Source organism: Podarcis erhardii (genome assembly GCF_964252035.2).
Source record: "Podarcis erhardii genome assembly, chromosome: 1".
Classification (NCBI taxonomy): Eukaryota; Metazoa; Chordata; class Lepidosauria; order Squamata; family Lacertidae; genus Podarcis; species Podarcis erhardii.
The window spans coordinates 114,353,058-114,366,525 of record NC_138497.1 but is presented as its reverse complement, the minus strand read 5'-3'; the positions used below and the strand labels follow the sequence as shown (position 1 = coordinate 114,366,525).

The following is a 13,468-nucleotide window of genomic DNA, read 5'->3' as shown; positions in this document are numbered from 1 at the left end:
TGCAGCCAATCAGAAGCCGCGGAAGCCTCATCAGACGTTCAGGTTCCAAAAGAATGTTCACAAACCGGAACAATCACTTCCGGGTTTGCGGCGTTCAGGAGCCAAAACATCCAAGTTCCAGGGCGTTCAGGATCCAAGATTCGACTATATTGTAAGTCTACAGGTAGGGACTGTCCTGTTTTGATTGTAAGCCGGTCAAGGAGCCTTTTTGGCTGAAGAGCAGGGTCCAATAACTCTAAAAAAAGAAATACTACTTGTTTTTCAGTATTGTTGCTTTAGCTGCATGGGTATAACTCAGCACATAGGTTTGCTATTAGTACATCTTAAAATCACGACAATCCAGTGAATGATGTATCCGCATCATGATTTGTCCTGCTTAGCATCTTTCCTTGGCCTTCCACAGAACCTCTCTCAGGGCTGCCCACTTGAATAAAATATGGGGCTGGAGGGAGGTAACTGATCACATGACATGACACGCTCACATAGTCGATCTCATGATATGATATGACATGACACCCCCCCCCCATTTGAATGGCAATACCCATCAACTTTGGGTGGGGCCTGGCTTTGTCATTTTATGGGAGAGGGCGAACGGACCTTGGCCCCTAGTAGGCTCCTATGACCTCTGTTGTTCATGTTCTATTATACACTAGCTAACCCCTTGTGCAGCTAACAGCAGATCCCCACACAATCAGCAGTCAGATTTGACCAGATTCAACAAAATGATCTTTATTTTTAAACATCCACATCACAGGATTTGTTCAGTGAATTCGTGGGTTGCCCTGGCAACCTGGCCTTTGCTTCTGCGCAAGCTAGAAAGAAGACATGAGGGATGTTCTAGAGACAAACTGTTCGATAAGACATTACGAGTGAGACTTGTAACAAAATGCTGCAATGTGTTTCCATTCTACATAAATGCTCTGGTTCAAAACAGCTTCGAAGTGGAGTTGCATTCAGGTCTTTCGGGAAAAGGCTGGGGAGGAAAAGTGCTAGAAGACTCAGGTCTGGAGCTGGATGCCAGTCTGAAACCTATGCATTTTATTTCCTTCTGGCTGTGAAGAATGGGAATCCAAAAGTGTCATTTCCCTCTTTTTGAATGGTCTCTCCACTGGTTGTTTTACAAACAAACCTATCTAACCTTTGCACCTTTGCATACAAGAACTGCTCCATCTCCTCAATCATTTTGGTTGCCTTTTTTGAGCTGAGGCCACTGGAACACATCATTCCGAATGCAGTCACACCATTGATTTGTATAACGGCACGATGTTGGAAGTTTTATTTTCAGTTCCTTCACCAATGACCCCTAGCATTGAATCTGTCTTTTTCACACACACACTGAAATCTTGATTGAGCCGTCCACTTGGACCCCAAACCAAGGTCTTGTCCCTGGTCAGTCACCGCCAGTTCAGGCACTTTTACTTGTGAGTAATGCTCCTGTTTCTCAGCATAAGCCTTCCTTTCCTCAACCCAACTCATATTGCATTTGCAATAGGAGGGCGACAACAATTTAATTACACCATCATTAGCGCAGAAAGCATTCAAGAACTTAAACTGAACATGTTTAAAGACCTGAGTTTGAAAGAACATGGCAAGGCCATTTCGCAAATGTCTAAAGCAGTGTTGGTTTTCCAGCTGCTTTTAGACTACAATTCCCATCATCCCTGTCCACTGATCTTGCCAGCTAAGGATATTTGGAGTTGTAGTCCAAAAACAGCTGGCGACCCAAGCTTGGGAAACACTGGCCCAAATGTTGGTTTCAGTAAGGCTTCCTTCCAAGTGAGGGAGTGCAGAGCTGCATCCTGAGTTCTCTTTTTTTCCTCTTGTGGGGCAGAAGAACACACACAAATCGCAGCCTCGTTAAAAAAATCCTTCTTGTCCCTCTATTAGCACCCCCTTGCTATGCCTTAAAATGTTAAGTGTTTTGACATCGCAGTGAGAATGTGTGTTTCGGGGAGGGAGGGAGGGAGGGAGGGAGAGATGGACGGACCATAGAGAAGAAATGCGTAGAAAAGACCGCGTCGCTCTCCTCTCTATGGCGGAAGTGAAGACGCTCGCTCGCTCTCGGAAGGGAAGTGACGTTTTCCCAACCACGGCGCTGCGCTTGCGCTGCATTTGAAAGCGGCAAGCTGAGGGCAGGAGTCGGGTCTGTGTGGTGGGTCGCGCGGCTGCTTTCGCCATGGAGCTGTCTCTGCCTTCCTCCTCTTCCGTGGGTGAGTTTCCGAGCCTTGAGGGTGTCTCTCTCGGCGGGTTCGCTTTCCGGCTCCTGCCGCTCCTCTCCCCGCCTGAGAAGTTTGTGGCCGTTTAACGGCCGCCCTGAAGCCGTGGCGTGGGAGGGGGCGTGGCTCAGTTCTGCCTCGGGTGGGGAGGGGCGGGGCCTCTTCCTGGCGACCGGTGGCTGTGACGTCACTTTGGCGTCGGAACGCGGGATTCCTTGACTGCTTTGGGGCGAGTGGGGGGCGGGGGCAGATAAGCGCCCTGGTTCTCCAAACCATCGCCGGGAGCCATGAAACCCCAAGATGTCTTCATGCGCGTTCAGACGACCACCTCGGCCCCTGGTCGGGAAGTTACGTTGACCTTTAGGCCTGTTGGCTCAGGTGCGTCCTGCAGGGGAAGTAATATTTGGACCCTGTGGATTTTTATCTTGTGAACTGCCCTGAGATCTGTAGTTAAAGGGTGGGATAAAAATTTAATAATAATTCCTGTTTCCTTGTGAAACATATGAGTGATGTTGTTTGAAGGGATTCCCCCATTTACACGTGTTCAATTCACGTGTAACCGTGCATATGAGCGGCCCTGGAAATCAATAAGTGTGTGGGGGGAGAGAGGCTTGATGAGCCTCAGCAAAGCCCTGCTGCACCTCTAGCTTGTGAGGAGACCCCAGAGGTTGAAGGGGGCATCATCTTCGGGCTCGGGAAGGGTCTCCTCTTGACCTGAAGGTGCAATGGCACGCATGGGGGTTCGGAATGTAACCCCTGCGTAAATGAGGGTTGCCTGTGTTTATTTCATGAAAATTAAGCATTGCTTGCTGTTAATAGAAACAAACTCTCAAAGTAATAGAAAGCAATATAATTATTGTTAAGAAAAAGTAACAACAATAATCTTGAAACTTCTGAAAAGCTAAAATAAGATCTTCCGGCTAGTTCACTGTTCTGTCAATTACCCTCAGAGCATTGTTAGATAAAATGGGGCAGCTACATTAATGCTGCCATTTTGTATTTTGTTAAAGGTATTCCCTGCTCCTTGTTTTTCTTTATGTGTTGACCTCTTTAGATGACTAGACCTTTAAATGAGTTGGTTAGCTAACTGTTTTGGATAACCTTTTACAGTGTTTCTCTAAAATTGTGTTTGGGGATAGCTAGATCATTCAGTCTGTGGAGACTTAGTAAGCCATGCACACCCTTTCCCAATGCAGGTACTGAGCCAATGACATTAGGTTCCCCTACCTCTCCCAAGCCTGGTGCTGGTGCTCAATTCCTGCCTGGATTTTTGATGGGCGATTTACCAACTCCTGTGACACCACAGCCTCGATCCTTCAGCGGCCCTTCCGTTGGTGTGATGGAAGTGAGGTCACCAATGCATGCTGGTAAGTTGGTTCTGAACTGAAACCTCTAGTATTGGGGTGGTAGGGGAAGAGTGTGCCTATCCATTTTGGTGTGCTACAGTTCAAATATACCGGTACCTCTTGCCTTTAGCTCCAAGGATCAGAGGCTAAATAAAGTGCCATTGTTGCAAGTTTTAAGCACAGTGATTGACCTCCTTTATTTGCTGTTAGACCCAAAATCACTTGCAAAGAAGGGAGGCTGCTGTCAAAACCAATTAGATGCCATTCATTATTTGGATGTACTCCTGCCTTATCAAGAGTCTGTCTATAGTGGTACCTCTGGTTACGAACTTAATTTGTTCTGGAGGTCCGTTCTTAAGCCGAAACCGCTCGTAACATGAGGTGCGCTTTCGCTAATGGCGCCTGCCGCGCTGCTGGCGTGCGACTTCCGCTCACATCCCGGGGCAAAGTTCCGGGTTAGCGGAGCATCTACTTCCAGGTTATTTCATTGGAATACTTGTGAATATTTTCAGACAGAAGAATTCAATAGTGAATACTTCCTCATTGTTAGAATTTTAATTTTTAAAAATTAAGGCATTGAAAACTAGGGCTTTCCCATTTGCAAGTGCCAGCCGTGTTTTCCCCCTTGCTGTGTGTGTGTGTGTGTGTGTGTGTGTGAGAGAGAGAGAGAGAGAGAGAATTTCCCACCCTTCCCACCCTTCTCAAAGTGCTCCTCCTCAGGTAATCTGATGGTGCTGCTAGAGATGTTGCATCATATAAACCAGGGGTATCCAACTTCCAAGAGACTGCGATCTACTCCCACTATAAAAGAACTGGCAGTGATCTACCCATCAAAGTTGTTGAGCTTTTGGGGGGACCACTGCTTCCCACTAAACTTTACAGATGTCTTAACACAGGAAAATGGATGCATATTCACTGTCAGTCGAAATTGCAAGCCCAGAAAGCCTTGAGCAAAGATGGAAGAATTATTGGGGGAGGGGCACCGGGGTCCCACGATTGTCCAGGATCGACCAGGGAAACAATTGACTGGTAGATTGCAATCGACTTGTTGGACACCCCTGTTGGACAACAAAATGGATTTGTATTTTAATTCCCAATAAATGGCAGGAATTACTTTAATACTATGCCAGCAGTTGATTACATTACCAAGGTTTCATTCATTTGAATCATAATGCATGTCCGTTCCTAAAAAAGCCTAGTTTTGGAAGAATTGTATTCCTGGTTTGGGTGTAAAAAGATGTTTAGGATCAGAAAGAAGGACACACCAGCAGCTTGTAATGTTGTGCTGTATTTCATATAGGTGGATCTCCTCCACAGCCAGTAGTTCCAACACACAAAGATAAAGGTGGTGCTCCACCAGTTAGAAGTATATATGATGAAGTAGCCAGCCCAGGTCTTGGATCAACACCTCTGACTTCAAGAAGGCCCGTAAGTGACCATTAATGAGGTTGCAAAGTTAAACCTGTTTGTGGTAACTAATACTCATTCTTCTCTAGCTTGATAGACATTTCAGCTGTTGGATACATTTGCTGTGGGTGGGAAAAACTAAGTGCTTCCAGTATGCTAAGCAGTTTAGATTGTGTGTCATCTTGTATGTTCAGTGTGGAAAATATTTAAAAACTTGCTTTCATCATTATGTTAATTTTTAGTGGGTTATACATCAGTTCTAAAGGCAAATAAAGGTGCACAAGCAATTGCGCTCTCTCTGTGTGTGTGTGTGCATGTGTGTGTGCACATGCGTATATGTATATGTATATATGGCAATTGGAATGGTACTGTCAGCTTGTTACTAGGGTCAGCCTGGTAGATGAGATGTAGAGAGATGAGTTCACAGTATAATTGCTATGTTGCTGGAAAATATGTAGGCTGAAATATCCATCTATTAGTTTTGCCTAACTTTATCCTCTGTGGCTGATGATGAACCTTGTCTGCATCTCAGTATTGCAGAAGAGTCGTATATCAACTGGGGCTAAATATGGTAGCCAGGATGCAAAATGGGGATTTGGAGGAGATGTGTAAAAGGAGTCCTAATACCATGTACCATTTAACTATACTTTTAGTAGTCAATTCAGTTTTGTTAGTTCTAAAAAGGACATAGAAGATACCCCCTTTCACAGCAATTCAGTAGATACATGCATGCCTGTTCAAGTTTTTAATCTCTAATATTGTCTGATTTTTACTGTGGAAATGTTATCTAAGTGGTGCAGAATAGTTAATTTTCTGACTTTCAAAACAGCTTCAAACCAAGTTCTGCACTTTAATGCAGGTCAGCTTTTCAGTGACGCAGAGTCCACTTGTTGGATCTATGCCAGTGACTCCTGGAACAGGTAGGACATCATACTGCTTCATATAGTGCTCTCGCATGCTAATCATATGCTTCTATAGGCAAACCAGACATCTGTATGTGGCACTGACAAAGGCTGCAATCCTATACCAATCTCCCTGGGAGTAAACCTCATTAAAATCAATAAGACTTACTTATGAGAGAATATGTATAGGTTTGCAATGTAAAATGTTCCTACTGTAGGCCTGATAGCCTGGTGCACATTAACTGAGCCTTGGCTTCTGTTATGAAGTAGGCAGAGAGATAGTAGCAAAGTTGTTGTCATGATGCCAGATACAGTTTGTCTTCAGAAGTGAAAATATTGCTCTGAGATTCTACTACTACAGCAGTACCTCTGGATGCGAATGGGATCCAGAGTATATATGATCTGCTTAATGGCAGATGGGATAGCTTGCTCCTAGAACCGTTCTTGTGTAGAACGTTAGTCATAGAGGGAGGTTGAGCTATTCTACTGGCTTTTGAGATGCCATTGTCAATACTAGCAGCTTTTTCCTACTATTCTAACACTAGAACAACAGTATGATTCTTGTTACTTGAGTTCTAGTGTTAATGCATGGTGTTTGCTCTTTGTTTCAAATTAAAATGCCTAGTTCAGTTTTAACTATAGTGATAGTTGAGGTGCATCTTACCACAATTTGACAGGCGCCAGTGTGTTCAGTCCAGCGACTCTTGCACAACCCAGGAAGAGCACAATGTCTCCAGCTCAACTAGATCCATTCTATACTCAAGGAGATGCCCTAACATCAGATGATCATCTAGATGACACTTGGGTAACAGTGTTTGGGTAAGTGAGCTGCAGTGCTGTAAGACTGAGAGGTGGTTATGTTGCCAGGGATGAGCGTGTACTCATTTAAACATGGGTCTTAACAGGCTTGCCTAAGCTTTTCAGGGTCTGGGATTCAAGTTATGTTGGGGCATACGATGATGATAAAAAATATAAGAGATGAGGCATGAGGATTTCTGCAGATCATACAACTTGGATGATGTGTGTTCAGATTCCTCTTATATTTGGTGTTTGGTCTTGGCTATTCATGTTTTATTAATTTAGGAGATTCATTGTTTATTAACATAGTAAAGTTTATATAATAGGACAATTGAAACATTCTAAACATCTTAATTCTTCATCTTTACTCTTCTAACTGTACACTGTGAAACACATCCTGGTCTACAATTAATGCTAAGCAGAAGTATTTGGACTTCAATATTCTAGTACTGTACTTGGGCTAAACTGTGCTGTGTTTTGACCCCCCCCTCCTTTTCCCATCTTACTCCATGAGACAAACTAAAATGTAGGGATGGGAAATAGGTAGCAGGTTTGGCAGTGTTTGGAGATACAGGTGACACTGATCTGCCCTTCTGGATGCACTGCCAGTGGTTTAATGTTGACTGAATTTTGAGTGGTTAAATTTTATTTCTGTTTTTTAATTGGTGATGCAACTCTTTCCTCTCAATATTTCAGGTTTCCTCAAGCATCTGCTTCGTACATCCTACTACAGTTTGCACAGTATGGAAACATTTTAAAGCATGTTGTAAGTCTAGATTAGTACCTCTTTTTTGTATATATAAAAATGAAGCTCAGCCATTATGCTTAGCTTACTGTCTAAACCTTACTGCTTCCTACTAAACTTTACAGATGTCTAACACAGGAAACTGGATGCATATTCACTATCAGTCGAAATTGCAAGCCCGGAAAGCCTTGAGCAAAGATGGAAGAATTTTTGGTGAATCCATCATGATTGGAGTGAAGCCTTGTATAGATAAAGTAAGTTGATTTAATATTCATTCATTCATTCATTCATTCATTCACTTACTTACTTATTTACTCACCACCACCTGTGCAAAGTTGTGATTGTGTAAGTTAAACAAGCGTAAGATGCCTGTATAAAAATTCTGGACTTTGTCACAAAGTGTGGATGACTCTTAATCCCGTGACCACCATTTTTGTCTTGCTCAGATTGGCAATTTCTGTATGTCAATACACTTTAGCCGAGCACCTCAATGCACTTTAGCAGAGTCCCTCAATGATCTTAATTTGAAGTTTGGCCTGATGTGATAACATGAGGAACTACCAATACAGGACATAGTAGGAATAACAATGTGGAGAATTGGGTAGATGATCCTGTATTCCTCAGCCTAATTCCTCATTCTAATGATCCTGTATTCCTCAGCCATGTCTGTGTTTGGTATCATGCCCTCATGGCTTGTTAAATCACTGTTGACATATTTCACTAGCACAGTTTGGTAATCAGACAAGTTCCAGTAAGTGAACTCTTCTGTACTGTCTCTTTTTTATTTTTTTATTTTTTATTTTTTATTTTTTTTTATTTATTTTGATGTTCTTGTAATTTTTACATTTTTTTGTTTGTATTGTTTTATTGGTTTTGTTTGTTTGTATAAGTTGTTATTTTGTTCTTAGGGGGAGGGGTCAGGGCTGCCGGGGAGTGGGCCCCAGCCCACAAAATGGCTGGGGCATGTTCCACAGGGGGGAATGCACTGGGACAACCGATCTCAGTGATCACGGGTAGGAGGAGGAGTTACGCTAAGACCAGACCATGTCATTACAGAGGAGGCAGGTTTAGTCGTTGTCTGAGGACTATTCCTGCCTCCGGGTCTGGTCCTGACCGGATGGATACTAGAATCAGTAAGGGATACCCACATGACCTGAAAGTGTTGCTGTGCAATGCCAGGTCAATGATTCATAAGACCACTGCCATCCATGACTTGATCATGGATGGAGGATTTGATCTGGCATGTGTAACAGAGACTTGGTTGGATGAAGCAGATGGGCCTGTCCTTGCCACTGCTTGCCCACCAGGTTTCTCCTACGCACAGCAACCCAGGTCATGTGGGCGGGGAGGGGGGGTTGCAGTGATTTTTAGGAAGTCATTAGTCTGCACCAGGCGTCCTATTGGGAAGACCCAGTTTTCTGAGTGCATGTTCTGGAAGTTGGGCAATAGGGGCAGTACAGGATTCCTATTGGTGTACCGACCTCCCCGCTGCACCAAGGATTCCCTGCCCGAGCTGCTTCAGGTCGTGGCGGATATGCTCCTGGAGACACCTAGCTTGGTTGTCCTGGGGGATTTTAACATCCATGCCGACACGACCTTACAAGGGGCCGCTCGGGACTTCGTGGAAAGCATGGCCTCCATGGGGCTGTCCCTGAATAAGTCTGGCCCAACTCATAGCCACGGACATGCCTTAGACTTGGTGTTTACCTCTACGGATGCTGGTGATCTGACATTAACTAAAAGCGAAACAAAAGAAGTGCCATGGTCAGATCACTTCCTGGTGCAACTGGACTTCTCCGCAACCCTTCCCCTCCGCAGGGAGGTGGGACCGATTCGGATGGTCCGCCCCCACCACTTAATGGATCCAATTGGCTTCCAGAGAGTGGTAGGGGATGCTTTATCCCAAGTTGATGGCCTTTCAGCTGATTCCCTGGTGGCCCGCTGGAATACGGAGTTAACCAGGGCTATTGACTGTCTGGCTCCGAAGCGCCCTCTCCGATTGCATGGAGCCCGGACAGCCCCGTGGTTTTCCCCGGAGCTGAGGGTGATGAAACAATCGTTGAGACGGCTAGAGCGCCGGTGGCGGAAAACTCATTCTGAATCAGACCGGACACGGGTTAGAGCTCAACGTCGAGCCTACCAAGTGGCAATGGCGACGGCAAAGAGGGCCTTCTTCACCGCCTCCATTGCATCTGCAGAAAACAGCAGCAGGAGACTTTTTCAGGTGGTTCGCAATCTATCAGAACCACCTGTACCACCGGGGCCTGGTAGGGACCCCAAGATCTCCTGCAATGCTTTTGCAAAGTTTTTTGCAGATAAAATCGCTCAGATTCAGAAGGAGGTAGACTCCACCGTGGGAGCAGGGCCAGGGCGGGAGAGTGCTAGAGTTCTGTCTGGTCCTGTTACATGGGATCAATTCCAATCTGTTACCTCCGAGGATGTGGACAGGCTGCTTGGACGAGTGAAACCGACCACCTGTCTCTTTGATCCTTGCCCATCCTGGCTGATAAAAGCGAGCCGGGAAGGGCTGGGCGATGGGATCTGCGGGGTGGTGAATGCTTCCCTCTGTGAGGGAGCCTTCCCAGACCCGCTGAAAGAGGCGGTCATTAAACCGCTTCTTAAAAAAACATCTTTAGACCCGGCCAATTTGGCCAACTATCGCCCAGTCTCAAATCTGCCATTCTTGGGCAAGGTGATTGAGCAGGTGGTTGCTGAACAACTCCAAGCACGCCTGGAGGAAACGGACCATTTGGATCCCTTCCAATCGGGATTCAGGCCTCACCATGGGACTGAAACTGCCTTGGTCGCGCTGGTTGATGATCTCCGGCGGGCTAGGGACAAAGGTGAGAGCTGTTTCCTAGTTCTGCTGGATCTCTCAGCGGCCTTTGACACCATCGACCATAACATCCTTCTGGACCGTCTAGAGGGGCTGGGAGCTGGGGGCACTGTTATACAGTGGTTCCGCTCCTTCCTCCTGGGCCGTGTGCAGAAGGTGGGGGGGGGGTGAGTGTTCAGACCCCTGGGCTCTCACTTGTGGGGTGCCTCAGGGTTCTGTCCTCTCCCCCATGCTTTTTAATATCTATATGAAGCCGCTGGGAGAGATCATCAGGGGGTTTGGACTGGGTGTTCATCAGTATGCAGATGACACCCAGCTCTACCTCTCCTTTAAATCAGAACCAGTGAAGGCGGTGAAGGTCCTGTGTGAGTGCCTGGAGGCGGTTGGAGGTTGGATGGCGGCTAACAGATTGAGGTTGAATCCTGACAAGACAGAAGTCCTGTTTTTGGGGGACAGGAGGCGGGCAGGTGTGGAGGATTCTCTGGTCCTGAATGGGGTAACTGTGCCCCTGAAGGACCAGGTGCGCAGCCTGGGAGTAATTTTGGACTCACAGCTGTCCATGGAGGCGCAGATTAACTCTGTGTCCAGGGCAGCTGTTTACCAGCTCCACCTGGTACGCAGGCTAAGACCCTACCTCCCCGCGGACTGTCTCGCCAGAGTGGTGCATGCTCTAGTTATCTCACGCTTGGACTACTGCAATGCGCTCTACGTGGGGCTACCTTTGAAGGTGACCCGGAAACTGCAATTAATCCAGAATGCGGCAGCTAGACTGGTGACTGGGAGTGGCCGCCGGGACCACATAACACCAGTTCTGAGAGATCTGCATTGGCTCCCAGTACGTTTCCGAGCACGATTCAAAGTGTTGGTGCTGACCTTTAAAGCCCTAAACGGCCTCGGTCCTGTATACCTGAAGGAGCGTCTCCACCCCCATCGTTCAGCCCGGACACTGAGATCCAGCGCCGAGGGCCTTCTGGCGGTTCCCTCATTGCGAGAAGTGAGGCTACAGGGAACCAGACAGAGGGCCTTCTCGGTAGTGGCCCCCGCCCTGTGGAACGCCCTCCCATCAGATGTCAAAGAGACAAAGAATTACCTGACATTCAGAAGACATCTTAAGGCAGCCCTGTTCAGGGATGTTTTTAATATGTAATGCTGTATTGTTTTTAATACTGATTGGGAGCCGCCCAGAGTGGCTGGGGAAACTCAGCCAGATGGGCGGGGTATAAATAATAAATTATTATTATTATTATTATTATTATTACTTCAGTGAGAAGGGAGACTAGTTCTAGTGATGAAACCTTACTTTCTTAGGCTTCCAAAAATGCTTGGACTCTGATAACTACTTTGTCTGAATGGACTACTTGATCTCTGTTTGCAGAATGTGATGGAAAGCACAGACAGATGCACTGTATCGTCCCCATCTTCAGCCTTTACGCCACCAATGAAAACACTGGGCACACCAGTGCAGCCTTCAAGTGCTCAAAGAATCTCTACTATGAGACCTCTTGCTACAGCTTATAAAGCATCAACCAGTGACTACCAGGTATTTAGGGAATACTGTGAAAAAGTCACCTTTAGCGCTGGATTAAAGGAATTAGTATTTGTTCATTTAGAATATACAAATCTGCTACTTTGTGTGTGTTTCTTTTTTAGGTGGTTTCTGACAGACAGACTCCAAGGAAAGATGAAAGCATTGTCTCCAAAGCTCTGGAATACATGTTTGGCTGGTAGCAAAAGGAACTAAACTTAGCTGGAGCTTGTAATAGGCTGTCAGTGCCTCTGGTTAGTTGTATAACCATTAATGGCAGCATTTCAACATCACCTCTGCCTTCTGAAAAAGAACTCGGCACACATGTAATTTGCACTTTAACCGGCAGCTGGATTTACACTTTATTCTTAAGATGTTAAACAGTTGAAACCAGTGTTTAATAGTCTTACCTTCTATAGTGAATGCATGATTCAAGTAAAAATGAACTTTTACCTGACAAGCAAGTCTTGGTTTCAGGACGTGGTAACACTGTAATTTCTCATGGTTTTATTTCTCGCCTGGAAATGTGGTATAAACTCTTTAGAGGTTGCTGCATAAAATGCTGGCATAGATTTTGCTAGTTTTAAACCAAATACTTTAATTTGAATGTTGTTCCAAACACAATCGTGTTTATATAAACTTGATTGGACAGGTTGTTTCTTAATCTGCAGGTGTCAAACCTTTTTGTATCTTTCTTAATAAAAAAAATTGTGGTGCTATTGATTTGTGAGCTGCCTCTGGTTTATATAAGTCATTCAATTCAAATAAACATCAGATCTGTACAAATGTCACTACAAAACCTTCTAGGTAACTTGGGGAGCAATCCTAGGTTCACCTAGAGACTTAAGCAGGCTAAATGCCAGCTAAGAGGGAGGACTGCTGGCAGGATGCCATGCCACTGTATCCAGAGTGCCCCTGTTCCCCTGGCCATGCCCATTAACGCTATAGCAGCCCTCGGGCTATGAATGTAAATTCCCTCACATTGCAGTCAATAAGAGGGGAAAAGGTAGATGCTGCTTCTCTCCTGTCTTGGCAGCAGTATAATTGCAGGACCCAGGACAGATCTTTCTCTCTTACCCTTTTCAGGGAATAAAGGTTTGCTCGCTAAATCGCATACATATTTTTGAACAGTGTACAACAAAATGAATAATGGCAAAAATACAAAGCAACCTTGTCTAATACTTTGCAGGAATGTGCCAACCAGCAGGGGTGCCTAGAATTTAGTCCTGACAACAAATTCCCCCTCCAGATACTGTGACAATATGGCTGAAATGCTGCTGCTTCATTAATTTATCTGCCTGCAGCCCTGCAATTGGAAAATTGTGCAAATGAAGTAGACTTTATTTTCTCACTTTTCTATCATGGCAGATACCTAAAACTACATTATATGGAGTTCTTAACGTGAGGTAGCTACTGGGGCAAAGAGGTTATTCTCTATGCAATAGCGTGAACACAGATCAGTCCATGAACACATAAGGAGTTTATTCATCTTTGAAGTGCAACAAGATTTCTTTTTTTATTTGGCTTCCCTACTTTGTGCTCCCAGCTGGCATACAGGTACCCCTCTGGAATTATTAATCCTCTGGTATCTTGGCATTTTAAGCTAGATGATGTGGGAGCGAAGGTGGAGTCACATAGCTCTGTAATTGCTACTTGACATCTCTAGTTCTTGAGAACAGTGAAAACTGATGTT

General features: G+C 45.2%; 1 protein-coding gene and 1 long non-coding RNA gene across 3 annotated transcripts in view; one reads left to right on the top strand and one right to left on the bottom strand.

Annotated features, from left to right (window-relative positions):
* LOC309335933 overlaps positions 1-13,468 on the bottom strand; it is a 771,786-nt gene that overhangs the window by 72,940 nt on the left and 685,378 nt on the right. The gene's annotated exons all lie outside the window — the stretch shown is intronic.
* Positions 2,054-12,468, top strand: NUP35 (nucleoporin 35). Of its 2 annotated transcripts, none has more exons than XM_081856923.1 (9): positions 2,054-2,210; positions 3,413-3,583; positions 4,863-4,990; positions 5,829-5,889; positions 6,549-6,690; positions 7,366-7,435; positions 7,540-7,668; positions 11,626-11,790; positions 11,901-12,468. In XM_081856923.1, exons 1-9 carry the CDS (start codon positions 2,177-2,179, stop codon positions 11,976-11,978), a joined length of 978 nt encoding a protein of 325 aa, XP_081713049.1. In that variant the 5' UTR covers positions 2,054-2,176; the 3' UTR covers positions 11,979-12,468. The 2 variants fall into 2 exon arrangements, with proteins under 2 accessions (XP_081713049.1, XP_081713048.1); XM_081856922.1 differs by lacking the exon at positions 2,054-2,210 and adding an exon at positions 2,436-2,594.